Below are 14496 nucleotides of genomic sequence, written 5' to 3'. Positions count from 1 at the left end.
CCCCTGACCTCAAGTGATTCACCTGCCTCGGCCTCCCAAAGTGTGGCATTACAGGCGTGAGCCACTGCACCTGGACCATCCTTGCTTTCTAATATTTGTAATGCCAGAAGCAAGTCCCTATGCTGTCTTTTGGGATTTTCTTCTCCCTAAAGGAAAATGAATGGTTCGCTGGAGGGGAAGCAGCATAGTCCTGGCCTCTTGTCCCTTAGCCAGGCACTGGGATTAGGCCAGGTCACGCTCCTCCTTTCTCCACCCAGATTAGCATGCTGAGGCTCGGGGGGCTCCCATGAGCCCCAGTGGTCCCACAACCAGAGCCTGGGTCTTGTTATCAGCTGTGCCCCAGGCAGCAGCTCTTCCTGCCTTGTCTCTTGGCTGCTGCTTGGGAAGCAAGGCGTGGAGACTTCACTGTCATTCAGCACCGTTGCCAGGGACCAGAAGTAATGTCTCTTACCTGATGGGCAATTTGACGTGGCTGCTTAGCAATCCGATTAATCAAACCCAGCTCATCCTGTTAGAATTAATGAGCCTAGGAAATGCTGCCACGAATAATGAGGAATTCCACCCCTCCCCCAGCATGTCTCTCCACTCATCCCCTCCTGTTTCCTTTTCAGAGTCATATAGCAGCTCCTCAGTACAAGGGCCCTTAGGCCGTGATGGGTGTGCCAAATGCCCAGCAACGTGGGCATCTCCAGCCTCTTCTTCTCCTCTCCAGGAGGTGGCTGCCTACCTGTAGTCAAAGGCTGGCCATGTCCTAGAGAAGCAAAACTTCTCATTCATAAAACAGATATGCGTGCATTCAGCTCTCAAAATTGGATTGAGTATCAAACTTTACCAGGCCCTTTACTAGATGTTAGGGCTGCAAAGATGGATAAGATATTGTCCCTGTGAGGAGCAAATGGGGGCGTGCTATAACAGAGGGTATGGGAAGGGCCTGGAGCCACAGCAAAGAGGGCCTGTTGATATTGGAGGAGCAGAGTGGGGAACCAAGGAGGGTTTCATGGGGATGAGCACCTGAGCATTTCTGCCAAGTTCATTCATTGCGCAAATACAGAGTGCCAGGCACTGAGCAAGATGTTTGTTCCCAGAGTTAACAAAATGGATGTGGTTCCCATTCTCACAGAGTGGGCATTCTCATTCCTGTTCCTCAAGGCAGTGCAGGCAACCTGAGAAGACACTTGATTTATTTTTTCATGTACTTATTCAAACATGAAAACTTATTTAGGGCTTGGCACTGGAGGAAAGGGGTGCAAAGATGAATACCTCACCCTGCCTTCTGGGGCTCCTCTCGTGGGTAGACAGGGATATGCATAGACCCTCATAATGATGTGCCAAGTGTGCTAACAGGGATGAGCCCAAGTCACTCAGCATAAGGCACTCAGAGCTCAAAGCACTGTGCTCAACCTGGAGAAGTCAGGGACCACTCCCAGTAGGAGGCGGCATTCGAATCATCTTGAAGACAGTAACAGCTGACAGGTAGACCAGGTGTTAAAGGACATTCCAAACCTCAGCCAGGCCACAGTGAGATCCTTGAATGATAGGAGTTGAAATGGAAAAGAAATATGATTCCAGGAATCTTAGAAGGACGAGCTGCTTCTATAGTCTGCAGCCAAGTGCATGATTACAGAGGCAGATGGAAATCCGTAATTTCAAGACCAGCCTGGGCAACATGAAGAGACCCCATCTCACAAAAAAAATAAAAAATTAGCCGGGCATGGTGGTGCATGCCTGTAGTTTCAGCTACTTGGGAGGCCGAGGCCAGAGGATCACTTGAGCTCAGAAGATCAAGGTTGCGGTTAGCCGCAATCGTGCCACTGCACTCCAGACTGGGCAGCAGAGTGAGATCCTGTTCCAAAAACAACAAATAAACAAAAAACACAGGTTTCAGCCATGGCCATCTGACATATGGTCATGGGAAGTTCTGGAGAGTGAGCCCAATGCTGCCGTCCACTCAAAGGAAGTTTCAAATCCTCACACCATCTTGCTCAGTTCAGTCCTCTGCCTCTCTGATTCCAACTCCTCCAAACTGGGCTTCCTAGCTACCGCCAGCCAGACCCAAGGGTGGCTGGAGGGACCCAGGCCTTCAGTGAGGGCATTTGTCCAACTTCCTAGATCCCCACATCTACACTGGCTAGAGCTGATGGTGGCTTTCCCTTTAGCTTGGGTCTGATCCTTCCAATTCAGTCTCCACTAGCTAGCTTTTGTTATCTCTGTCGCCTGTCTGTCCTTGAGGGCATTTGAGTTTGCAACCCTTGGCTGAGCCTTTACGGAGACACTTCTGCAGCCTGACACCCCACTGTGAACAGCAGAGGCTTCCGCAGAAACCAGCCCGCTCATGTTCGTAGAACCCTAGTAATTAATAGTACTGTGCTGTATCGAGCAGTAGCAGGGGCTCAGAGCCGTTTGTTGTGCTGACCAACATGGTTTGGCTCTCATGGTGGGGGTGCAGGAGCCCAGGCCTCCTCCATGGAGTCTGGTGCCCCCAAACAAAGCCTGTGGCCTACTTGGGTGGCCCAAACCAGGCTGCAGCTGCCACCCTCCCGCCCATCACTCACCCACCAGCCACTGTAGGTCTCAGCCTCATCACCCTGTGCTCTCTCCCTGCAGGGGGAGCTGCTGAGCCCATGCCGCTGTGATGGCTCGGTCAAGTGCACACACCAGCCTTGCCTCATCAAGTGGATCAGCGAGCGGGGCTGCTGGAGCTGCGAGCTGTGCTACTACAAGTACCACGTCATCGCCATAAGCACAAAAAATCCTCTGCAGGTACAACCCAGGGCTGCCTGGTGGGGTTGCTGGGCCTGGGGCTTCCACACCACCTGCTTTAGCAGGAGGCTTACTTCACCTTAGATTCAGGGCAGTTTGAGGAAAAGGAAGAAGATGGGCTGGGTGGGCAAGCACGGTGGGTGGCGTGGGGCAGGAGGGGATGAAAGGACATTTGTGTTTTCTCTTAAGCTTCAGCAAGAAGAGGAAGAGATGGGGCAAAGAGAGGGAAATAGATACAGAAGGAAAGAAGTGTGGAGAATCAGAGGGAAAAGGGAGAATAAGTAAGTGAAAGGATGAATAAATGAATGCAGAAAGGAGAGGAAGAAAGAAGGAAAGGAAAGGAAGAAACGAAGGAGACAGGGGAGAAGAAGAAAAAGAGAGAAAGGCCAGAGGGCAGAAGAGAACAGGAAACAAAAAGACAGAAGGTGGGAGGGGCGAGGAGAAGGACTGAGATCAAGCTATGGGCTGGTAAAGAAGAAATAAGAAGAATAGACTCAATGGCACTTCTCATACATCAATGTGCATGTAATTGATCTGCAGTCTTCTCAAAATGCAGGCTATTCTATAGGTCTGGAGCAGGGATGTTGTATTCGGTAGGTCTGGAGCATCTGTTGATGCTTCTGGTTCAGAGACCACACTTCCAATGGCAAGGGACAGAGGGAAAAACAGAAGAAACAGGAGAGGGAGGCAGAGAAAAATGGGAATAAGAACAATAAGAAATAGAAGAAGGGGAGAGAATATTAAAAAGCTACTGTGGAAAGGCAGGCAGGGCCAGGGTGGAATGAGGGCCTGCCACACAGATTCAGACAGAACTTAGGGATCCGCTGCCTGCCCCCACCCCTCTATCCCTGCCCTGACACATCCATTGTCCCCAGGGGAGCTGGCAGGCCTGTGCCACCCTCACAAATGCCCCAAATCAAGCAGCTCTCCTTTGAGGAGCACACACATACAAAGAGCATTTTGCTTCTGAAAATACCTCCACATATCCATGATCAGCCAATTAAGCTGCCACATAATCAATTAGTGAGCACGAGAGTGAGGATGGGGACTTCAGCTCCTGGCACAGTCTCACTCCTCCTCTCTGGGGTGGTGGTGGAGGGGGGAGTCCTGAAAGCCCAGGAGGGGTAATGGGGGTTGGGAGGGATGGTGGCGGTGGGGTCTTTGCATGGAGGAGCAGCTGGAAGCATCCACAGCTATGGTGTCCAGGGTGTTTTATTTTACACCCCATAGAGTTTTACATGGGGCAATCCCAGGAATGAGTGTGTGTGTGTGTGTGTGTGTGTGTTGCACACACACAAGTGTGCTGGGGTTGCAGGGCATTTCTGGAAGGTGGCACTAAAAGCCCCAGGCACCTTAGCCTTCTTAGTAGTATACCAAGGGGTCATAAAGAGGTGCCTTTCCCTGCTGCTGGTTCCATCTTCAATTCATTTCAAAATCTCAAAGTGTCTTAAAATAGCAGTGTCACGAGACAGCTGACTCCACATCCTCTGGGTTCCAGCAGGGGTCTGAATGCATTAACCCTCCCCTTCCTTTTCAGCCGGCTCAAGCCTCAAGAAAGGATCAGATTCCAAACTCATGAGCCCACCCCAAAGCACCCTTCCTTGGCTCCACCCTTGGCTCATAAAGTGAAAATGCATTTAGGGATAACTTTTTCCTGGGGGTAAAAAATGAAAAGGTTATTCTAATCTCCCAAGTCAGGTAAGCAAGTGGCAGTGTTAGCAATATGGATCTATAAGGATCCATATGGATATATTCCTGAGTCCCTACCCTGTCTTCCACTGTGAGGTTCTTGACACTCACTGCTGGGGGCTCCCTCTGATTCTGTTGCTCCTGGAAATGCAATTGTGTGTGCTCAGTAAATGCCATCTCACTTCTGGATAGCACTGGAAGAAGGAAGTAGTTTGGATTAGAAGCAATTTTGTGTGGTTGTGGTCCAAATTGTCCCAATTGTATGTCCTGTGCTCCTCAGGCCCAGCAACATGTGAGACAGCTGCCTGCTCAGTACAGTGGGCAACTTCTGGGCTACTGTGCCCCAGCCCAGCTGGATCATTTGCAGTGTAGGATGGAGCTGGCAGGCCCCACCACAAGTGGGCGGAGCAATGGATGGGAATCCCAGGCCTGCCTCTGCTATCAGAGAGGGGAAGCTCCTTCCAGGTCTCCTGGTTCTCTTACCTCCTGGTTCATGCCCCAGACAGAGTCATGAGAAATAGGCCAGGCATGGTGGCTCACACTTGTGATCCCAGCACTGATGGGAGGCTGAGGCTGGAGGATCACTTGAGGCCAGGAGTTCAACACCAGCCTGGGCAACATAATGAGACCCTGTCTCTACAAAAGAAATTAGCTGGGAGTAGTAGCCCATGACTGTAGTCCCAGCTACTTGGGAGGCTGAGGTGGGAGGATTATTTGAGCACAAGAGGTCTAGGTTGTATTGAGCTATGATTATGCCAGTGCACCACTCCAGCCTGGGTGGCAGAGCGAGATCCTGTCTCAAAAAAAAAACAAAAAAGTTGTGAGAAATAATACACTGTTTCCTGTGTCACATGGGGCATCATCTCAGTGACCCTCCAGAAGCAATATTTCCAGCCAGAAGAACCACTGAGAAAGGAGGCACAGCATGGCCCTGAGAGTCTAAAGTTTTCATGGCTGCTTCCTACTGTCTCTTTGTTACATGTGAATTGCAATTATTAATGAACATTTAGTTAGTGCTTATTAGGGGCCAGTCAGTGTTCTAAATATTCACATATATTGTATAATTTAGTCCTGGAAACAACCCAGTGAAGTGGGCACTATTATTTTTCCTAAACTACAGATGAGACAATGGAGGCACAGAAGGGTTCACCAACATGCCCAGGGTGACACAGCTACCGAGTGGTGGCGTAGATGTGGGGGTCTGACTCCCGGGTCCAGGTCTTAACTTCTGCACAGGCACGTTTGGGAATATCCCCGCCTTGACAGGCTGATCTGTATTTTTGCTGAAACATCATTAAGAATGCCCTTCAAAGCACTGGTTTAAGAGTGATTTCATTTAACATAACACTCTAGGAAGCAGGAAAGACCAATTATTTCTATTTTACAGAAAGGAAAGTTGAGGGTCCTCATGATTGATTGACTTCTCCTAGGTCACACTCAGTGCGTAGGAGTGGAACCCAATCAGGATCGGGTCATCTGATCCCTCAGTCGGTGCCCCTTCCTGTTCTAAGACACACAGCATTCAGTCTCTGTGCTCTTCCCCTTGTCTCTCCATTCATTGGTGCTGCAGGATGGGAGTTCACGGTATGGAGAAACCTCATGATACTGAGATCAGAGTGGGGATCTGGTGGCAGCCTGGTACCCTGGGTGTCCATCTCCCCCTCCCAGCCCTCCTGTGAGTTTTCAGAGCTCGCTCACTCTCTGCTTTCTCCCTCATCTCTGTGGAGCCTCATATGGGACAGACAGGAGGAGAGTGCCTTGTCCATAGAACCCCACCCTGCTCCTTCGTCACGCTTCACACTGCAGTCAGGAGCCCCATTTAGGTTCCACAGTTGGCTTCAGAGGTGGTAGAAGGGGTTTTAGGGATGAAGAGAAGCTTTCTGGGCCTCTATATTTGGCATTTTTGAAGTCTAGAGGAGCAGGAGAAAGTGAGGATGATGGATGCCTCAATGGTAGAAACAAAAACTCAGCCAGAAGCCCTCTTTCCAGGCAGGAGGGCAGGTCCTGGAAAAAGCATTTGTTGTGCATGAAAGAAGTCTGTATGATAAAGTCATCTTCTGGAAAATCCTTTCATTATGTGTAACCCTAGGCGGGGGGAAACAGTGGAAAATGTAAAGGCCCAATTACCTGTAATGGAGGCTATCTGTTTAATTAAATGTAGAGGCTGATGTCCTATGTCTGGACCAGCAAGTGAAATGTTTCCCAACAGTTAAAATTCCCTGGAGGCCACTGGCCAGGCCAATCCCAGCTGCAGCCAGAATGAATCAAATGCTTCCATCCGGGTCTCCCTGTTGGCAGAGGGAAAGTAGTCTGCCTTTCCTCAGAGTTCAGTGAGATGCTTTCTGGGGGTGTTCTTTGCAGAGTGCTATGCAAATCTGTCCAGTCAAAAGATGTCCTCCCCCTACCTTCCCAAATTTGATCCTGTCAGTCCTCTGCTTAAAACCATTCATATCATCACATCTACACTTAGGACAAAGCACAAAGTCTCTGCCTGTGTGATCTCTCATTCTTCCTTTTCCAGTTGTCTCACCCCACAAGCTCTTTTGCTGTCTCCACTCCACCCACTTGTATCTTCTCCCAGGCTTTTATCCTTCCCATGCTTTCTTCTGGCACAGGCCTCTCTACATGCTCTTCCCTCTGCCGGGAGCAGTCTTCCCTCCTTTCTTTGCCTAGTAACCACTTAGTCAGCTCAAGCATTGCTTCCTCTGGGAAGTCGAATCCCCCTATCACCAGCTCTCACTGTGCCATGTTCCTCCCTGATTTACCCTTGATAAATTGCAGGTTCAAATAATTATATTGTTGTCTAAGTTCCCTAGACTATAAGCTCCACAGGGGCAGGCACCTTGTCTGTTTTCACCTAGGGCTTCATTGCCAACACCTAGCATAGTGGCCAGCACATAGAAAATACTCAATATATATTCCTTGAGTAAGTGCATGAATAAACCCCAAGTTAAAAATCTAACTCCTGGCTCCTTCAGACCTGTACTGCCTGGATCAGCCATAGAATCATAGACTTTCAGAGTTGAAACTCACCCACACCCTAGCCTTTAACCCATCTGTCAATACTGGTATAAGCACAGGGCTTTTTCTGTTAAAAAATGAAATAATAGCGTTGATATACATTCAGTAAATTATAAGCTGCCTTTCTTCTCTCTCCCCACATCTCATTCTCTTGTCTACTGAACTGGTAATCTCTAGCATATAAATTAAGGGGCATGCAAGGTGATGTTGTAGAAAGCAAGAAAAAAAAATCAAAAACAAAAAAGCCTGTGCACTCTCAGCACCTGTTAGTGAGAAAATAGACTGTGTTTCTCTGAAAAGAATGATCTGGGGGCAGGCTGGGCATGGTGGCTCCCACTTGTAATCCCAGCACTTTGGGAGGCCGAGGTGGGCGGATCACGAGGTCAGGAGATCGAGACCATCCTGGCTAACACAGTGAAACCCTGTCTCTACTAAAAAATACAAAAAAATTAGCCACGCATGGTGTTGGGTGCCTGTAGTCCCAGCTACTTGGGAGGCTGAGGCAAGAGAATGGTGTGAACCCGGGAGGTGGAGCTTGCAATGAGCCGAGATCGTGCCACTGCACTCCAGCCGGCGACAGAGCAAAGACTCCATCTCAAAATAAATAAATAAATAAATAAATAAATAAATAAATAAATAAATAAAAGAATCATCTGGGGGCCTAGAACATCACCCTCACTAGCTCTGCATTTTCATTGTTCCCTCCATTTCTCTGTGTATATCATAATCAAGTCTAAGGGTCTTCCTTTCCAGCCATGCCCACCTAGAGCCCCCTCCTTACAATGAACTGTGATCATTTGGTGTGACAGAGATTTCCTCTGCATCAAAAGTTCAATGTGAAATTCAGAAACCTGCAAAATGCTCATTGTACCACAGGTTGGAAAGCCCTGGCTTAAATCCTAAATCAGAGGTGAGCTGTTGGAGCAGCAGACAGAAGAGGGGTGGGAATGGGATAAGGGCATCCAAGCAACTGCTAACTGGCCACTCTCTCCCCTGCAGTGGCAGGCCATCTCTCTGACGGTCATTGAGAAGGTTCAGGTTGCAGCCGCCATCCTGGGCTCCCTCTTCCTCATCGCCAGTATTTCTTGGCTCATCTGGTCAACTTTCAGCCCCTCGGCAAGATGGCAGCGCCAAGACCTTCTCTTCCAGATCTGCTACGGGATGTATGGCTTCATGGACGTGGTGTGCATAGGTGGGTCTGGGGGTTTGTCTCCATGGGAAGTGGGGAACCATGTGCTCGTGGGATGGACAGATCCCTCAGGATCCCCCACTGTGGGAGGCTGAAGCAGATATGGCCCCAGGCTTGAGAACTGGGAGCTCAGGAGAGGCCAGAGGCTTGGATTCAAGGGGTGGATGGGAAGGGGGAGGAGGCAGGGAAAAGAAGAAAGATCTAGATCTTTCCCAAACAAACCTGTCTTGCACAGTTGAAGATAAAGATGAGGCCTGCCTCTAGGAGGATTTGGGAAAAATTGTTAGTCTATGTACTTCAAGCAGGATGTGCATGGCCTCCTCTCCACTGTGCACCCTATACTGCCAAGCATGACAAGGGATGCCTGCCCATTTCATTCCATTCTCTTCACAGCAAACTGCCTAGAGACAGCCATGGTTGAATCTGCCCCCACTCCCTGCCTTATTCCAGCTTTCTCTAAGCCTGTTTCAATGCTCTGAGTTTCTCTAGTCCAGTGGTTTTCCAGCTTTGTGTAGTACTGGGGCCTCACACACAGCTCCAGGCTCTCCCATCCCACCAGGGAATGGAAAAGGAATGCCACACAGAGAGGCTTCAAATCCTCACTCCTGTTTCATCATGGCTTCTGTTCTTTTATCTATTTACATGTGTTTCTGTTCCAGATAAGGTTTCGTTTAAAAGGTTTCAGTGTTTTAGAAAAAAAAAATTGGAACCTACTGCTTTAGATCCTGCTCCTTCCCTGACCCCATCCCCAAGTTTATATTCTTCCTTTCTTCCACCATGTAGTTTGGGTGGTTGAGGGCTGGGTCTTTCCCCTCCCTCCCCCAACAGATGATTGTGGCTGCTGACTCTGAAGATATGGTCCAAGCAGCTAAGGAGGTGGGGAAGCGCTGGTCAGACATCCCACCCTAGAACTCTCAGGTTATCCCCTAAGTCACAGTCCTGGGAGCATTAGAGTTCCACAGTTATCCTCTCCAGGTGTTATTAGTATGTATATTGTATGCTACACTTCTCTGTTTGGCAGAAAAATATCTATTAGCTAGAATTTGGCTGGGATGATGTTTGTGTGAATTTCTTTGGAGTTCTTTAATATTAGGGATCAGAAAAGCCTGGAGACTTACATACTGGTTGCAGCAGCCAGAGACCAGGGATGCTGGAACTTGTAAACTTCTCTAAGCCATCTTGCTGTCTCTCCACGTTAGCTAAACCAATATTTCAACTCCAAGTTCAAGAGTCTTTTAGTTACAGCACCTAGTCAGTGAGAGAAGCAGATAGCCCAGGTTTGGAGGACTATGAACAGGGAACAATTTGACATTGATGCATTCTCATTTCTTTCCCCCTCCCACCAAACTCCCTTCCTACTCCTGCTGAGCCCTGGATTATTGATGCCAAAAGCCAGGTGTGTCTCCATATGGAGGTTTACAGCAGCTCTGGCATGGAAGGGGGAAACAGTGGAGGGGCCCCTCTAGCTGCCCTTCATTCTCCTTCAGGCAGGCTTTAGATCAGTCTCTGATGTATCCTATAAGACATGCTTTCCTGTCACATGATGTATTAGTCAGCTAGTCAGCATTGGCTACAGTAACAAACAATTCCACAAATCGCAGTGCCTTACAACAAACATTGATTTCCCATTCAGAGGTTTGGGAGATGGCTTTGGTTCTGCTGAGGTTGGCTGGGCTTAACTTCTGGTTGTGCATTGGGTTCAGGCCTGCTCTGAGTGTCTCCTCATGCTGGGACCCAGGCTAATGGAGCAGGGACTACTGGGTGTGCTATTTTCCTAGATGAATGCAGGAGAACAAGGGGGCTTGGTGGAAACTTGCAATGCATCTCAAAACGCCTGCTCAGAACTAGTGCACTCTCCCTTCTGCCCACAGCCTATTGGCTAACACAAGTAGTCAGTAAGCCCAACATCAATAGGGTAACAGGGCAGGGAAATAAGTTCCTTCCCTGGAGGGAGCACGGACAAAAGAGAGGAGCATAAATGCCCGCTACCACCAATGGCTCTACAGATTTGAAGACGGTATTGAATATAGAAGAGACCACCATGTCATCGACCAGTCTGGCTTGCTTGCTTTGCAGCTGAGAGAACTGAGGCTCAGAGAGAGGAAATAATCTGCTCAAGGTTCTTATCTGGGATTAAAAGCGAGGTCTCCTGACTCACAACCCAGTGCTCATTCCATTAGCCGTCTTGCACCAGATAGCAGGAGTCCCATGGTGTGACCTATGGAAAACCTACAGATGCCACCTGTGACTTTGAGTGCACCTGGGCCCACTCACAAGGGGGCTGTCATGCATAGGTCTGTTCCTCATGGCTCTGAGCCTCCCAGCCCTCCCACTCAGCCTGGCCTGGTGCTCTGGTCTCTCCTTCTCATGGTGTTTCTCTCTGAGTAGGGCTCTGTGCCATCTCTCCTCCTCCTCCTGTTTCTTGGCTTTTTTCTAGCTCCCTGCCTTTTCCCTGGCACACTTCTATCTCTCTAATTCTTTTTCTTATACGCATGTGGCACTCAGTCCTTCAATTTATTGGGAGAAGCAGAGTGGGCTGAATATTGAGAGTTTTCATTGTTTTCCTTTCTTCGGAAAACATAATAGCCCAAGATGCAAAAGCACACCATAATTTATCCATTCTGTGCTGACAAGCCAGTGACTGCTTGGAGACAGCTATGGGATGGGAGAGGGAATGCAGAGGGACCCTACTTGCTTTCAGTGTCATCCAAAAGTGGTGAGATCTATTGACATTTAGACCATCTCACCTTTAAGGAGTTCAGACAGCTCTATCATTGTATTGATTATAATAAGAACCTATACCATTTCAGAGCATGACTGTGGGGCCAAGGATTCGTCTTCCCATTTTTCAGATTGTGAAATTCTGAAACAGAAGCATTTGTCTTAGGCTGACTCCCACAGCAGAGTAGAACTCTCAGTTCAGGGTTTTCGTAGGAGAGGCTGTCCACAGGGGAAAATGCTAGGAGAAGAAATAAAAAGGAGTAATATGTGATCTTGCAAGAGAGTGGGAGGTGCAAGGCAATGGTGGGAATCCACAAACAGGTTCTTGGGGTTGCAATGATGGGGATTTTACTGATGGTAAAATGATGATAACCAGTAGTGATGACAGTGGTTTGAGGGTGAAATTCAACTTCTCCTTCTGTGCAGTATTCTGTCCAGTAGAGGGAAAACGCATCACACTGCACAATTTGGTGCAAAAATATCCGCTTTTTAAGGGCTCTCTGGAGGGAGAATCGGGTAGAGCCTGCAATGCCTGCCAGGGATATCTTTATTTTTAGGCTCAACTAGACATTCTGACTCATGGGGACTTCCAGAGAGCACACTTGGCATTAGATTCACTCAGGGCAATGTAGGACAGGAACCACAGCCTCTGGGATGGCAAGTCGGGCTTACCTCTGCAGGGAGTCCTCACCGCACTCCACATCCTAGTCCCCGGCTATTCTCTTGGCTCCCAAACAGTACCTCAGGAGCAAGAAGATGAGACCCACAACCATGGGTATAGGGTCCACCTGAGCATCATTTCCAGGATTCCCGCAGAAGTCATATTCTGTTCAGGTCACTGTGCTCGGGGAAGCCCAAAGCCACAGGCTCCCAGCAGGCATCCCCAATAAAGCACCCATCAACCAGGGGTTGCCCCCAACTCAAGTGATGCTGTAACACCACCGACACTCCAACTTCATCAAATTTCCAGAATGCCAACCCAGGGTGCAGTTTGCTTTGAGAGAAGGAGAAAATGTCCCCATCACCCCTCTCCCACCACCTCCTGCCTCCACCCATGAACCTGGACCTCTGGCCACCCAAACCGGATTTACTGAACCAATGAGAGACAGAGAAGCTAGAACAGGGAACAGAGACCTGGCTGGGACTGCCAGAAGGAGGCTCAGCGTGGTCTTCTTGCTGCACGAAGGCAGAAACAAAGGCAGGAGCCACGGGAGGCATCTATCTTACATCTGAGGCATTCTACAGTTTCAAAACCTGATAGGTTAGTTTGCTTCCATGAAAAAGGGGGAAGGTTCCCTTCCAGAAGTCCTGAGAGAGTGGAAGAAGATAATGTGAATGGGAAGAGGAAGAAAAGGCTCCCTGGCAGAGAGTGAGTGGAAGGGATTTCAGCAGAGGGGCATCTTCTCAAGAAATGCTGGTTGAGGAAAACATTGACAAAAAAGCATCAATATCCATAAGCCCAAGCTCCTCGGATGGGTGGAGCAATTCAGCACCTGAGATAAAAATGTTATCATCAGGAGAAAAGAAAATGAGTCTAGCCCTGTGTTGGCTCAAAAAGCCGAGTAAGAGAAGAGGAACAAAACCATCTGCTGCGATGAGTCTCTAGACTTTCTTTATATTTCAGATACCAAGGACAATTTGTTTATTCCCTAAGACTGTTAAATGGCCACAGATAGTAAAGAATACGAGTAAACATAAAATGGATAGTTTTAACAAATCGTTAACAATGTGTTTACCTTTCCTTTTGGAGCGGTGTGCTGAGGGACAGCTCATGAAAGTGGGAGGGACTCCAAGGAGAAACTTCACGAAAGCCAACTGCAGCTCTGCAGATATGCCCTGCCAGGAACCCAGGAGGATGTTGTGCAGGACACTGCCTGCTTGCTGCCCATGGAGCTGCTTCAACCCCATCCACAGCTGTATCCATCCAACTGGCTCTTAGCAGTCAATGAGAAGACTCCAGAACAGTGACTCTCAGAGAATGGCTCAGTGCTTACCAAAGGATTTTGCCTGAAATGACTGCCAGGAAAGCCTGAGCTCCCTATTTGATACAGCACAGCTCCAGAGTTGAGGATGATGTCTTTAGACTTGGTTATACCAGAGGGTTGTACAATTACTGACACAAGCTGCCTCGACAGACAAAGCATCTCTTAGCTTAGGGTCCTAACTTTCTAGACTAATGCATGCCACTGTGAAAGCCAAACATATGTTGCTTTGGATGGAACAAACTGTGACATCCCTGCAAGAACAGAGAGAAACCGATTAGCCCCAAAAGATAAGCAGGATAAGCATTAGGATGCATATTTAACAGGTGAGGAAAGGCTTAAAGCAACTGTGCTCCAAGTCACACAGCTAAGAAAATGGTGGAGCAGAGGATTGGACCAAGAACTTCTGGCTGTAATTCCAGGGCTCTTTCTACTATCTATTTCTTCTCTGATTGCTCTGTAAAATTGCAAATGCAGAGCTTGGTTGGGGAGGCAGGTTGGGGGGAAATTAGTCCAGTAATATTTTGACCCTCATAATAACTGCTGGTAACAATCAGAAATTCAGTGAGCCCCAGCTGCTCCTGTCCTATATTCAGGGTTTGGGAGGTTAGCCATTATTGCATCTCCTTTTTGATTGTGCTATTTTGACATCAATTGAGAGAGAAGCCTGAGAAATTGAGATGAAATTTTATGGTTTATCTCCCTATAAGACACTCTGGTGAAAGGTTCTTCAGGTGAGAGAAGCTAAATCTAGTTAACATGAACTTGGGGAATCCATTTATTCATTAATTTAAAAATATTTATTCAGGCCAGACACAGTAGCTCATACCTGTAATCTTGGCACTTTGGGAGGCCAAACTGGGAGGATTGCTTGATACAGCCTAGGCAACATAGGGTGTTTTTTTAGAGATCTCTAAGCCTCCCAAAATGCTGGGATTACAGGCATTAGCCACCATGTCTGGCCTACCAGAGATCTCTAAAAAAAAAAAAAAAAAAAAAAAAAAAAAAAAATTAGCCAGGTGTGGTGGTGTGCACCTGTAGTCCCAGCTACTTGGGAGGCTTAGATAGGAGGATCGCTTGAGCACAGGAGGCCAAGGCTGCAGTGAGTTATGATGGTGCCACTGTACTCCAGTC

At 48.3% G+C, this 14496-nt stretch overlaps 1 protein-coding gene across 1 annotated transcript in view; it reads left to right on the top strand.

Moving 5' to 3' along the window:
• The window catches only part of MARCHF4 (membrane associated ring-CH-type finger 4), a 113732-nt gene that overhangs the window by 85289 nt on the left and 13947 nt on the right, over positions 1 to 14496 (top strand). The window contains exons 2-3 of the mRNA XM_526023.6: positions 2605 to 2760; positions 8470 to 8662. Coding sequence (XP_526023.2) covers positions 2605 to 2760; positions 8470 to 8662 — 349 coding nt within the window. The remainder of the gene's footprint in view (positions 1 to 2604; positions 2761 to 8469; positions 8663 to 14496) is intronic.

This window comes from Pan troglodytes, chromosome 13 (assembly GCF_028858775.2).
Source record: "Pan troglodytes isolate AG18354 chromosome 13, NHGRI_mPanTro3-v2.0_pri, whole genome shotgun sequence".
Lineage (NCBI taxonomy): Eukaryota > Metazoa > Chordata > Mammalia > Primates > Hominidae > Pan > Pan troglodytes.
The sequence above is the reverse complement of the archived record's forward strand: the minus strand, read 5'-3'. Positions and strand labels throughout refer to the sequence as shown.